The 17,242-nt window shown below is 61.1% G+C and overlaps 1 protein-coding gene across 7 annotated transcripts in view; it reads left to right on the top strand.

The window, feature by feature from the left end:
* Positions 1-2,361: 2,361 nt before the first annotated feature.
* NFATC1 (nuclear factor of activated T cells 1) overlaps positions 2,362-17,242 on the top strand; it is a 100,972-nt gene continuing 86,091 nt past the window's right edge. For 2 of the 7 annotated variants that reach the window (XR_014234460.1, XM_082355637.1), the window contains exons 1-2: positions 2,362-2,887; positions 15,990-17,067. Coding sequence is in view for 6 of the 7 variants with exons in the window: in XM_082355637.1 (XP_082211763.1) it covers positions 2,761-2,887; positions 15,990-17,067 (1,205 nt within the window). In the remaining variant the exon portion in view is untranslated. Of the gene's footprint in view, positions 2,888-7,144; positions 7,658-15,989; positions 17,068-17,242 lie in introns of those variants that run through there. The other 5 variants (XM_082355639.1, XM_082355640.1, XM_082355641.1 and 2 more) reach the window with 5 other exon arrangements.

Genomic DNA, 17,242 nt, shown 5'->3' with positions numbered 1-17,242 from the left:
AATGGTAAGCTTCTTTGGGTGTATTTGCCCCAATAATCCACAGAAACAACAGTAATCTAAAAATAGTCTTGTTTTCTGTCCTAAGCTCCTTTTAACTTCGTTAGTCATCACCCATCCTTAAAATAAAATCCGTGTAACGTCTCTCCTAGTAGCAGCTATAAACACACTTCGAGAGGAGGCCGGAGGACCCGGAGAGGCGGAAGGGGAGCGCGGGGGGCCGCGGCCGCGGGGACGGAGGCCCGTGGTCCCGCGGTGGCCGCAGGACCGGCCCGAGGCGGACACGGGGGCGCGCTGGCCACAGAGCTGCGCCGCCGCCCCCGGAACTCCCTGCGCCCTGGCGCGCGGCCACCGTGGTCCCGGCAACGGAATTAAACAGAGGGAAACAGACGGGGATTCCGTCACCCGGGCGGGGGAATAAGGGGCGCGTTGAGAGCAGACAGGAAAAGAGCTTTTCTGGATGGAGTGAAAATTATTTATTGGAGGAAGAGGAGGAGGAGGAGCAGTGGCGGCCCCCAGCCCCCAGCCCCCAGCTCGGCCCCTCTGCAGCCCAGGGGCGCCCCCGGCCCCAGGGGGTCTCGCGGGCTCCAGGACCGGGAGACGGTCCCGCGCGCCTGTGAAAGCGCGAGAGGGGCGGACGGGAAGGGGTGAGAGTCAGTCTTTATTTTAATACAACTTTCCACACCCCCCTTCGCCCCCCGCAAGGACTCGGCCCCCTCCTCCTGGCCCGTCCTGGTAGTGGGGCGGGACCTCTCCACGCAAACTCTCCTGGCAGAACCCTGGCACCCAGGTCTGGGGACACCAGAACGTACCGCGGCCAGATCATTTTAAAGGGCGGGGCGAGGGAGGGGCGTGGGCGGCCCGACCCTAGCGCCCCCTGGCGGCTTCCGGCTCTGTTGCACGCCCCGGGCCCCCCGCCCCGCCTCCGCCCCCGCCCCGCGTCCAGCATCCTTGCGGGGTCCCCTCCCCCAGCCTCGTCGTCCTCGCGGGGTCCCCCCAGCCTCGGTGTCCTGGCGACTCCCCCGAGCCTCAGCATCCTCGCGAGGTCCCCCTCTTAGGCCTCCAGCCTCCTCGTGGGGTCTCCCACCCCCAGCCCCGGTGTCCACGCGGGGTCCCCCCTCCCTTTGCCTGGGGCACAAGGCGCGTGCCAGGCCCTACTGTCGCGGTGGGAGCAGACCCACAGGTAGTGGCACCCGAAAAGTGTCCTGACACCCACCAGACACCCGAGGGGAGACCTGCGCCGGAAGAAGGGATTTCAGTCCTGTCCGGTCGACGCCGCTGGGATGAACCGATAACCGGCGGCGGTGACGCGGGTATCGCCCCCGCCGGGCACCTTCTTACTGTTTAATATCGCGCCCGAGGGGCAGCGAAACACACAGATGGGGTCAAATGTCGCACCCCAGTTTCCCCAGGTCCCGGGCGTGGAGTCGTTTAGGGTGCCCACCCGCGCGACCTGCAGGCCTCCTGGTCCCCGCGGCAGACAAGTCTTTTGCTCTGGGTTTATTTTAAACCACATAGGGTGTCGTGCAATAGATTTATGATTTTTATACACCAGACATTTTAACCGCCCGAACAAACACTCCAGTCCCTTCCCTCCAAGGCCAACACGAAACTACGGTCCCGTTTTGGCCGCTGAGCCGCGCCGAGGAGAAGCAACAGGGTCTGAAAGAGGAAAGTGTAAAGTGAAACGGGCCGGTTGGAGAGGTTTCCCCGAGCGCCAGCTCTCGGTTCTCAGACCAGCCCCCGTCGGTTAGAAACCCCGAAGTCGCGCCCGTAAACCGCTCCTGGCCTTCTGGGGCGGGGCGGGCCGGGGGCCGGCGGCTGGGAGCCCGGGGAGGGGCTCGCGGTTCTCCCAGACCCCCCCTCCCCCCCGCCAGCCGTGCAACAGGCAATCTGGGTCGCTCAGATATTTACAGAAGAAAAATGACAATAACTCCACGTCCCGGGACTGCCGTGCAATCTGTTAGTAATTTAGCGGGATGGGAAGTTCCTTTCTCGGGCCTGCCAGTGGAAGCGCTTTTCCAAATTTCCACAGCAGGGAAAGCCTGCGATTTTACATAATGACTTCAGCATGCAGGGCTCTCTTGGCACCCCCCTCGTCTCCGGCCCCCCTCCCCGCCCCCTCATTAAAGCGGAGTGTGGCTCTCTCAGGACACCCGCGTGGACCCAGGCGTCCGGGCCGGGCCGTGCGCCGAGTGCGCCCCTGCCCGCCCCCCTTGCGCCCCGCGGGCCGGGCGAGCGGCGGCCTGGCGCGGGGAGGGGCGGGCGCTCGGCCGCTGGTCCCCCGGGCCCAGCGCCGGCTCGGGCGGGCGGGGGCGTGATGTCACGGCAGGGAGGGGGCGCGGGAGCGGCCGGGCCGGCGGGGAGGCGGGGGAGGTGTTTTCCAGCTTTAAAAAGGCAGGAGGCAGAGCGCGGCCCTGCGTCAGAGCGAGACTCAGAGGCTCCGAACTCGCCGGCACAGTCAGTCACCGCGCCGGGGAGGGCGGCCGGGCGCGGGGAGCGGGCGCGGGCGCACACCTCCGAGCCCCCGCCGCCCGTCACCCTGCCGGGGTCCCGGGGCCGCCGCAGCCCGGCCCCGCCACGCGAGCACACGCCCCTCACGACGTTTCTCCGGGGCGCGCGGCGCTGAGCCCGGGCCGGCGCGCGTCCGCCGGGGGAGAGGCGTCCTTCCTCGGGAGACCCGACCCCGCGCGGCGGCGCAAGACGCCCGCGCCCCCCGCTCCCCCTCCTGCTCCTCCCGCCGCCGCCGCCGCCGCCGCGTGGATGCCAAGTACCAGTTTTCCAGTCCCTTCCAAGTTTCCACTCGGCCCTCCGGCTGCAGTCTGCGGGAGCGGAGAAACTTTGGGGCCCTCTGCGCCCGCCGGCGGCACCATGAAGTCGGCAGAGGAAGGTAAGCCGGAGCGGCCGCAGCCCCCCGCCGCGGCCCCCGGGGGCCCCCGGCCCCGCGCCCTGAGCCCGGCGCCCGTGCGGCCCGCGCCCGTCCGACCCGCGCCCGGCGGGGTCCCGGCCCGCGGAGGGGCGAGCAGGCCGGTCCAGGGTCCGCGCGCAGGGAGGGGCGCGGGCGGCCGGGCGCGCGGCGGGCGCGCTGCACAGATTGGGAAGCGGTGTCCCCCTGGTGTTTCCCCAGAACAGCCCTGATTTCGAGCGCGCCTTCTTGCCAATAGGTGTCTCCTCTTCTCTAGCGCTGAGTGCGCGCACTTGGCCTTCGCTGGTGCAGCCTCGCGGCTGCTCCGGCTGTAGAAACTCAGTTCAAATGCAGGCGGCTGGGGGACGGGGCGAGGTTAGGGCCGTCAGAACCACGAAGGAAGGACACTTTGGAAAGCAGCGAGGTTTCTCTGGGAAAGAGGGATGGCCGGTTTCTTCCCCCGTGGGGCAAGGCCCCAGGAAGACCAGCCGTACAGTGAGGTTGCGGGGGGGGGGGCGGTGTTCTGCGCCCCTCCACGAGCTGAATCGGTGGCAGATTCTTTCCAGGCGCTGGGCCCCGCGAACCGCTCCGTGTGGCGCTGCCCCGCCGGTGGCTCGACTCGCAGGACTAAAAGCCACCAAAGGAGCGGTCGGGCACAGCCCCTGATTCAAGACAGTTTGCAATCTTAGAGACTTGAGAGTTCCAACCGTAGATGTTCCGGGACAGTTTGAAAAGAGTTTCAAGGTACTTGTTCATAGTCACGAAGATGGCATAAGTGTCTGCCCTGCCCTGAAGGCTGGTGATGGCGAGGCCGCCACTACTGACGGTGCGCTTGCGACCCTCCCGCGTGCGGTCTTAGGTCCACAGTTCCCTCACCCGCACCCTCTCAGCACCCCTCCCACCCCTGACCAAAGCAGCCCGGAGTTCCTACGGCGTTCCTGAAGGTGTCTGAAGATAGCCTCCGAAAGGGGTGACTAGCACCCTAGTTCGGGACCACGATGGAAACTGGGAGACACCTTTCCAAATGCCGTATCAACCCTGAAGTACTTTGTCTAAATTATTTTAAGGAAACTGCCTAGCCTGCCAATGCATGATGAGTACTCATATTCTGTAGGGCAGACACCCTTATGGGGAGCGCTAGGAAGTAAATGCTACTGTCTCCTGCACGATTCTAATAAATATGACGGCCCCTCTTGCATTACAACTGCAGTTTTCAAAGACTGCCAGCTCGGGAGAACTTCCTTATCTTTAGCAAACGTGAGCTCAAGACCATACATTCAATATAAGAACATCAGTATGGGGTCAGTGTCTTGGTGTCTTATGTTATTTCTAAGTATTTTTATCAAGGGAGGAATATGTATCTTGTTTCTCACCATTTCATCCCGATTTAGAAAATGTTAAAACGTAAACAGCAGGTAACGTTTACAGGACAAGCTCTTACTGTTAGAAAAGTTTTAAAAGTTGTCGAGATTTTGATTTTACATCCTTGACACTTATTTCAAAGTTTCTTATCACTGCTTTTTAAAAATGTGGGTCTTTCAAAGTTTAGGTTTCTTTACTTCAACAGTCGGTGGTCTGTCTGCAATAAAGAATCTTTTTTCTCTTACAAGAGGAAAAGGCATCTATGGGGGTGGAGGTTATTTGTCATGTTTCCAGCTTAAGAAAATACATTTGAAGGTGTCCCTGCTAAGAGGCAGCACGCCAGACGTGATGATGCCCTTTGACTAAACAAATATTGGTGTATTTATAAGGACTACAGAATTAGGCTAAACAGAAAGTATGATCTAATCCTTCATATAGCCAGGCACAGGGTATGAGAGGCAGAGCCGGGCCTGCAGGTCCACGCCTGCCTTGCCGAGGGCTGGCGGAATGGATCTGGCCTTCCCCCGCAGGCCCGACTGGGCTGTAGTTGCCCATCTGAGAATCTCAGGGATTCCCTCCCCAGCGCTTTCCTCCAGTTTAATGAGCATCTGGTAAAAGCTCATTAGGCACTGCTGTTTGGGAAGGCCCTGTGCTTGTTCTTCTGCGTGGGGAATGCAGAGAAATGCAGGCCTTGTAGGTACACCCACCCACCCATCCAGAGGTTGTTCCACACAGAATGCCCGGGTCTCTCCAGAACAGAACAAAGCCTGCGCTGTTCTCCTGCCACTTAACTTCGTGGCGTTGTTTCCTAATCCAGATTAGAAAAGGCCCTGCTGCTCTATCACACCCAGGGCTGGAGTTCTGGGCCCGGTGCACACCGGCAGCCTCTGACAGGAAGCGCCAGCTAAACATTTCCATCAAGACGGGAGTGTCTGCTGAATTGGCAAATAGCTGCAAACCATTTACAAGACGAAAGGCACAACAGGGGGTGCTGGTAAGAGGAGCAGGTAAAAAACGGCCACCCTCTCCGGTTACCTTGGCTGGGGATCTGAAACTAGGTGGGGATCAGCTCGGCCTTAGGATAAAGCAGACCCAAGTCCTGACCCTGGGGGGCTCGGCTGCACCCAGAAGGGTAAACCCACTTTCTCCTGGACAGAACAGTTGAGCGAGAAGTTTTAGTCTAAACAGACGGTAGAGGCTGTTGTTTGTGTGTAAATTTTTGGTGGGGGGTGAGAAGGTGGCTGAACTTAAAAAAATCCCCAAAAAGAGAGAAAATGAAATGTTGTGGCTTCTGAACGGAAAACAGTACTTCCATTTGCCTGAAGGTCAGCAAAAAAAGCAAACTAAAACAAAACAGCCCTCCAACATACATCTCAAAGATAGAACTATTATTAGAAACTAAATCAGGCCAAAGTGAACTATAGTTTATCACTGGAGAAAACCAGCGATTTGGAAAGGGTCATGAGAGGGAAAAGGTTTGGGGGAGGGGTCACGTGATTCCCAGGTTATCTGCTTCCGGAAGAAGCAATCCCCACGGGGCCAGAGGGCCTGCAGGGCAGAGAGCAGGACTCGTTTGATTGGCAGCGGAGTTGCAGAAACGGACACTTGTGCACCCCCCTCCTTTCCCACTCGACTCCCCCCCACGTGGCTGATGCTCTCACACCGCCGTCTTGGCCACCATTCTCTTGCTCTTCCAGATGCTGGTGTCACAGGGTGCCAAGATTCTCGGGGAAGTTAGAACAAACACCTGGGAGAAAGTCCTGGGGAGAGTTGGTGCTCAGGCGGGCCTAGCTTTTTATACTGATGTTGTGCGGACGAGCTGCTCTGTGTCCAGGCCTTGGGTTTCACACACCCCCCCCCCCCGCGAGCTCTCCCTCAACCTGGGAAAGCTTTGGAGTCACTCACGGGTGGCTGGCAGGCTACTTGTGCGCGCACAGGCATTTGCACGCGTGTTTCAGGACTCTGAGGGGCTAAAGTGCACGGGGTCCCAAAGAGGAAGGGCTGCCCGTTGGGCATCAGCCTGCGAGTGGAAGGCGGCAGGCGTGAGCAGCAGCCCGGCCTCAAGGTGCGAAGGAGAGCGCGCTCCCAGCCCGAGCAACCTCCCACCTTCCTCTTTCGGGCTCGGGGGGCTGGAAAACGGTGTTCCCTGTGTTCGTTGCTCTTCCGCAGCGGGTTGGGGAAGAAGCTGCTCCTTTGAAAGCGAGCCCTGCGGTCCAGGGAATTCTGCTCCGGGCCCAGGCTGCGGGGCTTCGGCTGGACGTGCGCGTTGTAGACTCGGCAGCAACCGAGACGGGCTGATCCTCGTCCTACGAGGGGCCCGGCAGCTGGGAGGCCCCTCTAGGCACGTTCAGTAGGTTGGTGCGGCGTCAGCAGCAATTCGGGACGCAGATATTGATCTTCGCGCCCCTCTGTCTACGGGTGCAGCCAGCCGGCACCGCTCGCTGTGCCCGCCTCCCCGGAGTGAGGCTGCAGGCGGGCGGGGGTCCACCGCCGGCTCCCGTCCTCGCCCGCCCCCAGCCCCTGCCCACCCGGCTCCGGCCGCAGGGGAGCTCGGGCGGCGGGGCGGACGGAGGTGGCTGGACTCCGTGTCCCCTCCCCCCAGTCCCCGGCGCACGCGTATCCCCCGGAGTGCGGACCCGTGGGGCACTTGGGGGTCTCGCTCGCGCGGGGGGCCGGACCCCGAGAGCCTCCTGGGGGCCCCGGGCGTGGGTGTGGGCGCCGGGAGCCGGGACACCAGTGAAAGGCGTGCGCTCGAGCTCGCGGGGAGAGTTTATTTAAAACTCGGAAGCCGGCGGCCGGCAAGCTGCTTGTTTATGTAAACCCGGAAACAGCGGGGGGAGGGGCGCGGCGGGGGAGGGCCGGGGGGAGGGGCGCGAGCGGGAGTCACGTTACCCGAGGACGCGCGGCCGAGCGCAGGGCGCAGCCGAGCCCCGGGCGCCTCGACCACAGGTGCCCGCGGCCGGGGCCCCGACCCCGGACGCCGACCGGACCCCCTCCAGGCCCCTAACCCCGACCCCGACCCCAACCTGGCATCCCGACCCCGACCCAGGACCCCAGCCTGACTCCAGTCCAGGACCCCGACCCAGTCCTTGACTCCTGACACCGGACTCCGCCCGACTCCAGCCCAGATCCCGACCCCGGACCCCGACCCGGGACCCCACCCAGGTCCCCGACCCCCGACCAGACCCCGAACCCCGAATCCGATCCCGCCCCTGACCTCGGACCCCGACCCCGACCCCGACCCCGGACCCCTGACCTCGGACCCCGACCCTGACCCTCTGATCTCTGACCCCCGACCCAACATGACGGGGCTGGAGGAGGACCAGGAGTTCGACTTTGATTTCCTCTTCGAGTTTAACCAGAGCGACGAGGGCGCCGCCGCGGCCACCGCAGGTGGGTCCGCGCGGGCCCGGGGCGCAGGGCGGGGGCGCGGGCCCGGGCGGGCCGGATCCGCGGCGGGAGGGGCGGGCCCGGAGGCGCGCCGCGGCTCCCGCCCCTCTGCCCCGGGGCGCCCCCCAGTCTCCCGTCCCCGACCCCCCGCGGCGCCAGGGGCGGGGGCAGCGCCCATAGCCTCCCCAGCGGGTCAAGTTGAGGGGCGAGCGGGGGTAGCGAGGGAGGCCCCTTTGGAGTCGGTAGATCCCCCGGCCAAGTGTGCTAGGCTCGGGGCCGCACTCCAGCTGAGCCCTGAGCGCATTCCCGCTGGAGGGGCCTCCTCTTTAGGGCGGGGCGCCGCTCCCGCCAGGGGACAGTGTGCCAGGCCCTGGACTTGGACGTCCCGGCGGAGCGGGGGCCACGAGTCCCCCAAGCCTGCCCGCCCGCTCCCTGTGCCCTCAGCGCTGAAGCCTCCCTCCTCCCCCCGCCCCCCCCCCCGGAAAAGTTCCAATGGAACTAGCCTCCGGTACCTCGGACCACCAAGTTCCCCGGGCCTTTCCTTTCTTTCGTTTTCTTTTCTCGGTCAAAAATAAAGGTTCTACTTAAACAGAAGGTAAAGGAACCCTCCAGCCCCCCAGGGTGTGTGCTCTTGGATAAGAGTAAGCCCCTGAGTGATCACGCCCCCTTTTACTGGAAGACCCAGCCTGTGCCTGGGGCCGCCTTGCGTGGAGGGAACCAAGAGCCCCCTCCTTGCAGCCTGGCTCTCCCCGACCTGTCTTTCTGCCCCCTGTCGGCCCCCTTTCTGTGTCTGTCTTCAAGATGTTCTCTCTGTCCCTGCCCACGTGGCGGTGAAGTGGTGAAGCTGAGCCCAGCGCACTTGGCACCGGCGGGCGCCCATCTCTGCAATGACTGTCTAATATTTTCCGTATCATTCACTGCCCCTCTTTTAAAAGGGCAACGTCCTGCTCGTTTTTTTTTAAAAATAAATGTTCCAACCAGGCCAAGGCTGCTTGGATCTGTCCTCCCTAAACGTCTTCTCTTTTCCTCTTTCTCGGCTGTGCCGCCTCCAGGCCTTTGGGTCGGGGGAGCCAAGGCAGGCAAGGGTGGGAGAGCGAGGCAGTTGTCTGAACAGATCTGGGGCCGGAAGTGGAGAAACAGGCCCTGAAGGCCTTCTGCACTTGCTGGGGTTCGGCTGTCTGTGCGCAGGTCCTGGCTGGGCTTCCTGGGTTGTTTCCACCGGAAGACTTTCTTCCTTGGTATCCAACCCCCTTTTCAGTCTATTTAGCAAATATCTTTGATGAGAGGCTTGGTGACGTGTGGACCGCACTCCTGACCTCTTCAGGGTGTGAAAGCCAGTCCAGGACAGGGACTGCCACGCACGTCCTGTGTCCTCAGGGGCTCTGCTGCCCCGTTGGTGCTTGGGAAGCTCTCAGGGTTGGGGACGGCCTCCCTCTGTCTCTTTGCACGTCTGCTCCCCCGACAGCAAGCTGAGTAACACTCTCAAGGTGCGTTTTCAGCCTCACTGCCAAGATACAGCCCCCACCCCAACCTCCAGGGACCACAGTCCCATTAAAGCCTCCTGCAGGAAGGCCTCTGGGGTGCTGGCAGCTGGGGCCCAGCATTCACCAGGCTTTGGGGGAAGGGCAGCTGGAGAGAGCTCTGGGCAGAGATGGAAAGGGCTCCTTCTCCTTGTCATGGTGTTAGGAAGAAGTTGATAGAAAACATTCCTTCTTATCTATTTACGTGAGAAACACACATACTTTTTTCTTTTTTATTAAGACTTTTTGAGAACAGTGTTAGCTTCATGGCAGAATTGGGTAGAAGGTATAGAGATTTCCCCCTCCCCACACAGGGACGGTCTCCCCCACTATCAGCATCCCCACCAGATGGTACCTTTGTTACAGTCGATGAACCTACACTGACACATCATCACCTAAAGTTTGTAGTTTACATAGGGTTCACTCTGGGTGTTGTACATTCTGTGGGTTTGGACAGATGTGTAATGACACGTACCCACCATCATGGGGTCATACAGAGTGTTTTCACTGCCCTAAACATCCTCTGTGCTCCCCCCGTTCCTCCCTTCCTCCCCCAGCCCCTGGCACCACTGATCTGCTCACCGGGTCCACAGTTTTGTCTTTTCCAGAATATCCTGTAGTTGGACACACCGTGTTCAGCCTTTTCAGATGGGCTTCTTTCACTTAGCAACATGCGTTTACGTCTCCTCCATGTCTTTTCATGACTTGATGGCTCTAGTGCTAAATAATATTCCCTTGTCTGGATGGACCCCAGTTTATTTATCCATTCAACTTACCAAAGGACATCTTGGTTGCTTCTAAGTTTTGGCAATTATGAACAAAGTACTTTCTTCTTGTTCTTATTAGTTACTAACATTACATTGTAACTATTAATTATTAAGTTCATGATTACGTTGTTTTATTAAATTCTTCAGCTCTTAATGGGTGACAGGAGTGACTTCACATTATTTCTGGAATGAACCTGCATAGAAATAAATGAATGAATGACTAATTCTGAGATCAATTGTGAAGCGAGCTGACGCAGAGCCTTAGAGATGATACTGAACCACAAGTGGGCACTTTCTCAAAAGGACATGGCCAGCCCTGACCTTGGGGTCCCTCGTCCCTGTCACGGTTTTCTCTGAGTTGAGAGCGGCATCTGCTCACCTGTCACCCTGTCCCTCCCGCCACCTCTTGCGCTGGGACGCGGCACCCAGGTGTTCGAGGGGCCATGGGTCCTGGGGTTCTTTATTTCCAGAGCACTCGGCAGGTGCGGATAGACAGCCGTCATTTGTTGGGAGAAAGAAAAGAGAATTTTAAAAATAATCTGCCCTGGGCTGGGCTGGGCGTTGTTTGCCCTCCCGGGGCCACTCCCGGCCCCTCTAGGGAGGAGGCTGGGCGGTGGGCTTCCCTCTCTGGGGAGCAGGCAGAGGGCCTCCGGCTTCTCTCTGGGTCTCAGGAAATAGCTGCTCTGCTGTCAGCCGGGCGGCGGGCGTGGCCCTGCTTCCCGCCCGCCCGGGGCTCCTGTTTTCTAAGTTATTTTGGCCGCCCGGCTGGGGACTGTCGCCCTGGCAACTCAGGAGGAAATGGGCCGGGCCTCGGCCTCCCGGCGGCCTCGAGGGCAGGTCCCTCGCCGCCGCCTTCACAGTGCAGGATGGCGTTTCAGGGCTCACGTGTGAAAGGGGGCATCTTCTGATGACGTGAAGATTTGGGGGCGTTTTTATTCTCAGTTCCTTCCCCAGCGGTGGTGATGGTGATGGCGAGGGGGCCCCAGAGGCCCGCGTGTCTGCACAGGAGGGCGCGGGGCCCGGGCGCAGGCGGGGAGGGCCCGGGCCCAGCACCCGGAGCGCAGGCGGCCCCTTGGCCTCTTAGCAAGGTGACTGCCCTCGCACCTTCAGCTCAGCAGCCCCAAAGTTCCAGAGATGTTTCCACCAGCGGGGGGCTTCGTCCCAGAGGACGTTTTCATTCTCTGTGATGTTTGTCAGAGGAAGGCCACAGCGACTCATGGCCACGGGGTGTTTCTAATTCCTTAAACGCGGGGCCTGGAAGGTGAAGACCTAAGGCAGTGAGGCTGGGGCGTCGGAGCCCGTCCCCGTCGGGGCGCAGGGGGCCCCTGTGAGGACGGCTGCTTGTTGCCTTTGGAAATCATCTCCCTGGCAGGCAGTGGGGTGACCGGTGCCCTCAGAGCTGCGTCTGTCTGTCACCCACGGGCCTGGCCACCCTCGGTGGTGCCCTCCTGCCCTGCCCAGTAAACAGCTCCCGACAGGAAGGTCCTGGCGTGGAGCGTCATTTTTGTTTTGTTTTGTTTTGTTTTGTTTTGTTTTGTTTCCACTACCTGCGTAGTATAATCTTGCCGCGGGGGCAGCGCGCACGGCTGGGGAGAGGAGGCCTGGCGGGGCGTTTGGAGGCCTGGCTGCCAGGCTGCTTCCAGTTCTATTTCTAGCTTCGTGTCCTGCGGTTCAACCCCAGCAAATGCTGAAGGGGATGTTCCGTACAATGAAAAACAAAAGTCGCCGTGGCGGGCTCCCTCTCAGGGTCTGTGACAGACGACGGGGACGCGGGCAGGGGCGAGGTGGCTCCCACTGTCTCTGGTGAGGCGGCCGCCGTGTGCGGGGTGACAGCGCAGCCAGCAGTGTGCTCCGCGTCCCCGTTGCTGCCCAGGACGGGCAGAGGGTCCCCACGTCGCTGGGCAGGGGTCTGAGCGGTCGGGAGCCTGCGGAGATGCAGCCGGCCATGGTGGAAGGACACGGATCGACTTCCTTGGTGGTTGTGCAGAGATGATACGATTGTGTGGTTCTGAAATAAATGAGTTTTCAGAATGAGAGGAAATACTTCTGCCAGCTCTGGCTTGTTGAACGAGCTGAGGATGGAGCTCGCGGTGGGCGCTGGACCCACTGGGAGCTGATGCGCGGTCCGCGGGCTCCAGGCACCCCTACTCCCCACGCTGGCGTCCATCTCTGCGCCCGCCCCCGCCGGGGGCCTGGAGGAGGCATGGCTTCAGAGATGAGCCACGCTTTCATGAATGTCCACTACATTAAGCCATTTTGAATAAGCTCTCCCCAATATTTGCTTAGACTCCTGCGCCGTAAGTTGATGAATCTCCTGGGCAGGCAGCCAGGCTCTGGAGGCAGCAGCAGAAACTGGGGGTAATGGGTGCGGAGCTCTCCAGGGGCCGCCGATGTGACACGCATCAGCCTGAGCGTCTCAGGGCTGTCAGGACAGTTACTGGAAATGTTTTCATCCCAGGTAAATGTAATCCCTTTGAATAGTTAAAGAATTCAGATTTGAATACGGTTTAGGTAGGAAATTGAGTGGAAGCTGGGAGGGATGAGGGGAGGGGAGAGATGCCCCCCGCCGGCAGGAAGGCAGGCCCTGGGCAGGCTGGGACCTACCTGTACGCGTTTTGTCCGAAAAGGGAGAACTTCCATCACCGGACTCTGGCTGAGCTCAGAATCAAGTTCAGGCACTTAAGGCTTTTCCTTTGTAGTTTATTTAATTAAGGAAAACTCATGCTTAGGGGGTCTTTTTTGTGTTTTAATAAAGGCTTATAAAGGCTTATGTTTTTCTCTTCCTCGTTGCATCACGATTATTGACAGACTTTGGTGAAATAAAGGCCCCCCCTTGGAATGCCCTGGGAGTCAGCGGGCCCCCTGCTCTCCATCTCCCTCTGGGGGCCGGGGGCAGGGGTGGGCACGCTCTCAGATACCCTCCACGACTCGGGCTCGGGACCACGAATGTGGCTGTGTCCTGTGGGCAGGTGGTGGGGAGGCCCCAAGCTGATTGCTAGGATTTGTTTTAATTCTTGGAATTACCTTCCTGCCAACAAGTGGTAGTTCAGCGGTGGGATCAGCTGTATCTCTTAAAATAAATGACAGGTTTGCATAGTATTCTTTAGCTGGGCAGGAAGTGTGGGTGTCCACTAAACCCCCTTCAAGGCCCCCCAAGGCCTCTGGGTGCCGGGGGAGAGGCCTGGCAGGCCCGTTGAGGGCGCCTACGGACTCCCCGGGCCTGGGCTTTGTGCACAGTTCGTATGTTTCCCATCAGTGTCCTGCCTGGGCTTCCCTCCTGGAGTCGATGACTTGTCTTTAAAATGAAGTCCGTTCTTCGTCGAATGCTGGATGGTCTGTGCACTTCATGTGGAGGAAAGGGCTCAAAGCGCAGGGTGGCCACAGAAGCGACGGTGCAGGTCTGGGGCACCTTCACTCCTCCCAGGAGCGCCCGGGTCTGGGGCCGTCTTTCAGCTGGGGGGGCTGGCACAGTGTCCCTGCCATCTGGACGTTGCCCCCTTGCGGACAGAACGTCAAGGAGGCGTGGAGCTCCTGCCGCATCATAGCTGCTGCCCCGGGGTGCGGGTGGAGGGGTGCCTGCCAGAAGTCGGGGCCCCCGGAGCCTGCCGCCCCGGGCTCTTCGTCCGCAGGAGCTGGGACGGGCCTCCTCCGTGGGCCGGGGAAGGCACGCGTCCAGGCTGGTTCAGGCCGGTGAGTACCCTCTGGTGTCAGGGCGCAGGCAGAGGCAGGGCCCATGTGTCGTGCTGCGGGCCTGGGGGGGAGCCAGGGTGGGCGGGGTGAAGACCGCACTCACTGAGGTGGGGCTGGAGAGCCGGCACCAACGGTTATGAGAAGCCGCCTGAGAAATGCCGGTTCCGACGCTTTAGCTCACGTGGCGCCTGGATGGTCGGGGGGGAGGGCGGGGCGGGGAGCCAGGGTCTCTGTAACTCAAACTTGACCTGGGAACACGTCAAACATAATACAGCTACTTGCTGAAGCGTCATTACTAAAATCCCCGCCCTGGACGTGTGTAACACGATTTATTAATGTCCTCCTTACCGATCACGCGGTTCTCATCGTAATCACGCAACAGCAGGTGCTGCTGGACACACCGCCCCGTCCAGCCTGCTTTTGGTTGACATCTGACTTCTTACCTGAAGCCACACAGGTACTGGGAACAGCTTTTTGTTTCTTAAACTGGCAGTTCTGGTTAGAATGGTTTGGAAAGTGTTGGGCCAGCGGTGAAGGGAGACCCTCTTAGCGGGAGGTCTGTGGATGTGGCTATAATGTCCGTGTAATGTACCACTGCGCCGTGGCCGGAAGGGGACCTTGGTTCTGCCCGGCGCATCGGCCAGATGCGTCTGGGAAGAAACACAGAGCAACGTTTAGGCTCCCACGGTAACTGAGAGAAGACTGATTCCGTGTTGACACCACTGCCGCCCCTGATGGGTCCGGCCCCTGGTCGCGCTGCCCGTCCTTCCCTCTCGGGATGAGGGGGTGACGAGGCTTGCGGGGGGGCGTATCCGCGGACCCGCCTATCCCCCCTCTGCCCAGGCGCCGCCTCCCACTCGGAGCTTCTGGTTCCCTCCGCTGCAGTTTCACTTCTCTCCTCCTCACGGCTCAGTCTCTCCCTGGGGCCGTTTACAATCCGGCACCGATTCTGAGCATCTGGACACTGATGCTTTCTCCCCAAAAGACAGCCTGCCCTTGACCCCCGGGGCGGGGGGCGGGGTGGGCAGGGCCGGTGTGCTCTCTCTGGGCCGCTCTTCTGGGGAGCAGCAGAGAACAGTGTTTTATGGGGCAGGGGATTCAGAGTGTAAAAGCCAGAGCTTCTCGATAGCAAGGGTATAAGGATCTGGGTTACCAGAGGGAGGTTGTATGCTCCTTCTGAAATAAGCCATAATGGAAATAGATTTCCCCCTATTTGGGGAGCTGGACCCATTTCTGTTAATAAATCTGATGGGATGTGAACCTGTACTTTGAGGCCCTTGATTCTCTGGGGTCTGCCCAGGTGGGTTTCTGAAGCCCAGCAGAAGGGCGGCACTGTCATTGGATGAAGCGTCTCCAGGCTGGTGCGCTTGGCCCGGGAGGTGGTGTAGGGTTTCCACGAGCAGCTCCATTATTCAGAGACCTTGGGAGCCTCAGCTCTAGGCACACGATAATGAGGTACCCACATGTTATAAAGGGTCTGTTCAAACTGGAAATCCAGACGTGTGGCTTTGCTGCTAAAAATGACTAATTACACTAGTAGTGATTTTTTTAAAACATTTTACTGAGGCTGTAATCAATATATAATGATTTAATATATGGCTGAACTTCAACATCCTCTGCTTCGTTTTTCCTGTAAAAGAAGGATTCTTAGGCCATGAGCCACCATCCGAAGTTACATGAGAGATCCCGGAACCTATGTGTTCGTCCAACCCTTGGGGTGTTTTCTCTGTCGCTGGCGATCAGTCTATCACAGTGTCTTTAAACGTCCAGGCCCCCATGTCTGAAACCCGCCCGCCCGTCTGTTGGTTGGACAGATCGAGCACCGTTTTGGACCAGGCACAGGCCTGGGCCCTGGAGGCAGGAGTGAACCAGGGTAGACCTGGGCGGGCCCGACGCTGCCCTCAGAGGCGTGGGTTCTGCTGGTGCAGGATGTGATGGCTGAGGTGGTGAACGTTAGGAGAAGAAAGAAAGTGGGGGAGGGTGACACGCCTGCTGGGCTGGGGGCTGCGACTCGGGTAGGGCAGGTGGGGGACGCAGTTTTTGAGAAAAAGCAGAAAGATGCAAGGGGACCAGCGGTGCGGCTCTGCGGGAAGGATGTTTGCGCAGAGGGAAGCCCCGGTGGGCGCGTGTCCAAGTGAGAGGGCGGTGGCTGGAGTGGAGAGAGGAGGGGCCCGGGAGGGGCGCAGGGACCCTGCTGGCCAGGCCGGGGCTCGGGCTGCTGCTCCAAGGGAGCGGAGCCCATCTCGGAGGCCAGGCCCACGGGGTGGAGGGGTGAGGCCGGTCCCGGCTCGCGGGGTCCCTGAGCTCGTGGGTTGCGGTTCCTGGCCAGCGCCTCACCCGTCTCCCCCTCCCTTCCAGAGCACTACAGTTACGTCACCTCCGGCATCGGCTCTGGCCTGCCCCTCTCCTCCGCCCACCCCTCGCTGCCGGCCCCGTGCCACGACCTGCAGACCTCGGCCCCGGGCATCTCCGCCGCAGGCTACGGGGCTGCCCTGGACGGCGGGCCCTCGAGCTACTTCCTCTCCTCCGGCGGAGTCAGGCCCAACGGGGCCCCGGCCCTGGAGAGCCCCCGCATCGAGATCACCTCCTACCTGGGGCTGCACCACGGCAACGGCCAGTTCTTCCATGACGTGGACGTGGAAGACGTCCTTCCCAGCTCCAAGCGGTCGCCGTCCACGGCCACCCTGAACCTGCCCAACCTGGAGGCCTACCGCGACCCCTCGTGCCTGAGCCCGGCCAGCAGCCTGTCGTCCCGCAGCTGCAACTCCGAGGCCTCGTCCTACGAGTCCAGCTTCTCGTACCCGTACGCGTCCCCGCAGACGTCCCCGTGGCAGTCCCCCTGCGTGTCCCCCAAGACCACAGACCCCGAGGAGGGCTTCCCCCGTGGCCTGGGGGCCTGCGGCCTGCTCGGGTCCCCGAGGCACTCGCCCTCCACCTCGCCGCGCGCCAGTGTCACCGAGGAGAGCTGGCTGGGGGCCCGCACGTCCAGGCCCTCGTCCCCCTGCAACAAGCGGAAGTACGGCCTCAACGGCCGGCAGCTGTCCTGCTCCCCCCACCCCTCGCCCACGCCGTCCCCGCAAGGATCGCCACGGGTCAGCGTCACCGACGACACCTGGCTGGGCAACACCACGCAGTACACCAGCTCGGCCATCGTGGCCGCCATCAACGCCCTGAGCACCGACGGCAGCCTGGACCTGGGCGACGGCGTCCCCGTCAAGGCCCGCAAGACCGCCCTGGACCACTCGCCCTCAGTGGCGCTCAAGGTGGAGCCGGCGGGGGAGGACCTGGGGGCCACGCCGCCCACGTCTGATTTCCCACCTGAGGAGTTCCCGTCCTTCCAGCACATCCGCAAGGGCGCCTTCTGCGACCAGTACCTGTCGGTGCCTCAGCACCTGTACCCGTGGGCCCGGCCACGGTCCCCGACGTCCTACACCAGGTAAGCGGGTCCAGGCGGGCGTGGGCCGCGGCAGCGGGTTCCCGAGGCCCGGAAGCGGGAGCCAAGGCCCGGGTGCCAGCAGGGCTGGTTCCTTCCGAGGCTCAGGGAGGATCTCCCGCTCTCCAGCTCCAGGTCTGCTGCCATCCTGGCGTCCCTCTGCCTTCACACCCCTCGG

The sequence above is a fragment of the Balaenoptera borealis genome (assembly GCF_965194805.1).
Source record: "Balaenoptera borealis genome assembly, chromosome: 14".
Classification (NCBI taxonomy): Eukaryota; Metazoa; Chordata; class Mammalia; order Artiodactyla; family Balaenopteridae; genus Balaenoptera; species Balaenoptera borealis.
Note: the sequence above shows the minus strand (reverse complement) of the source record. Positions and strands in the feature narration are given on the sequence as shown.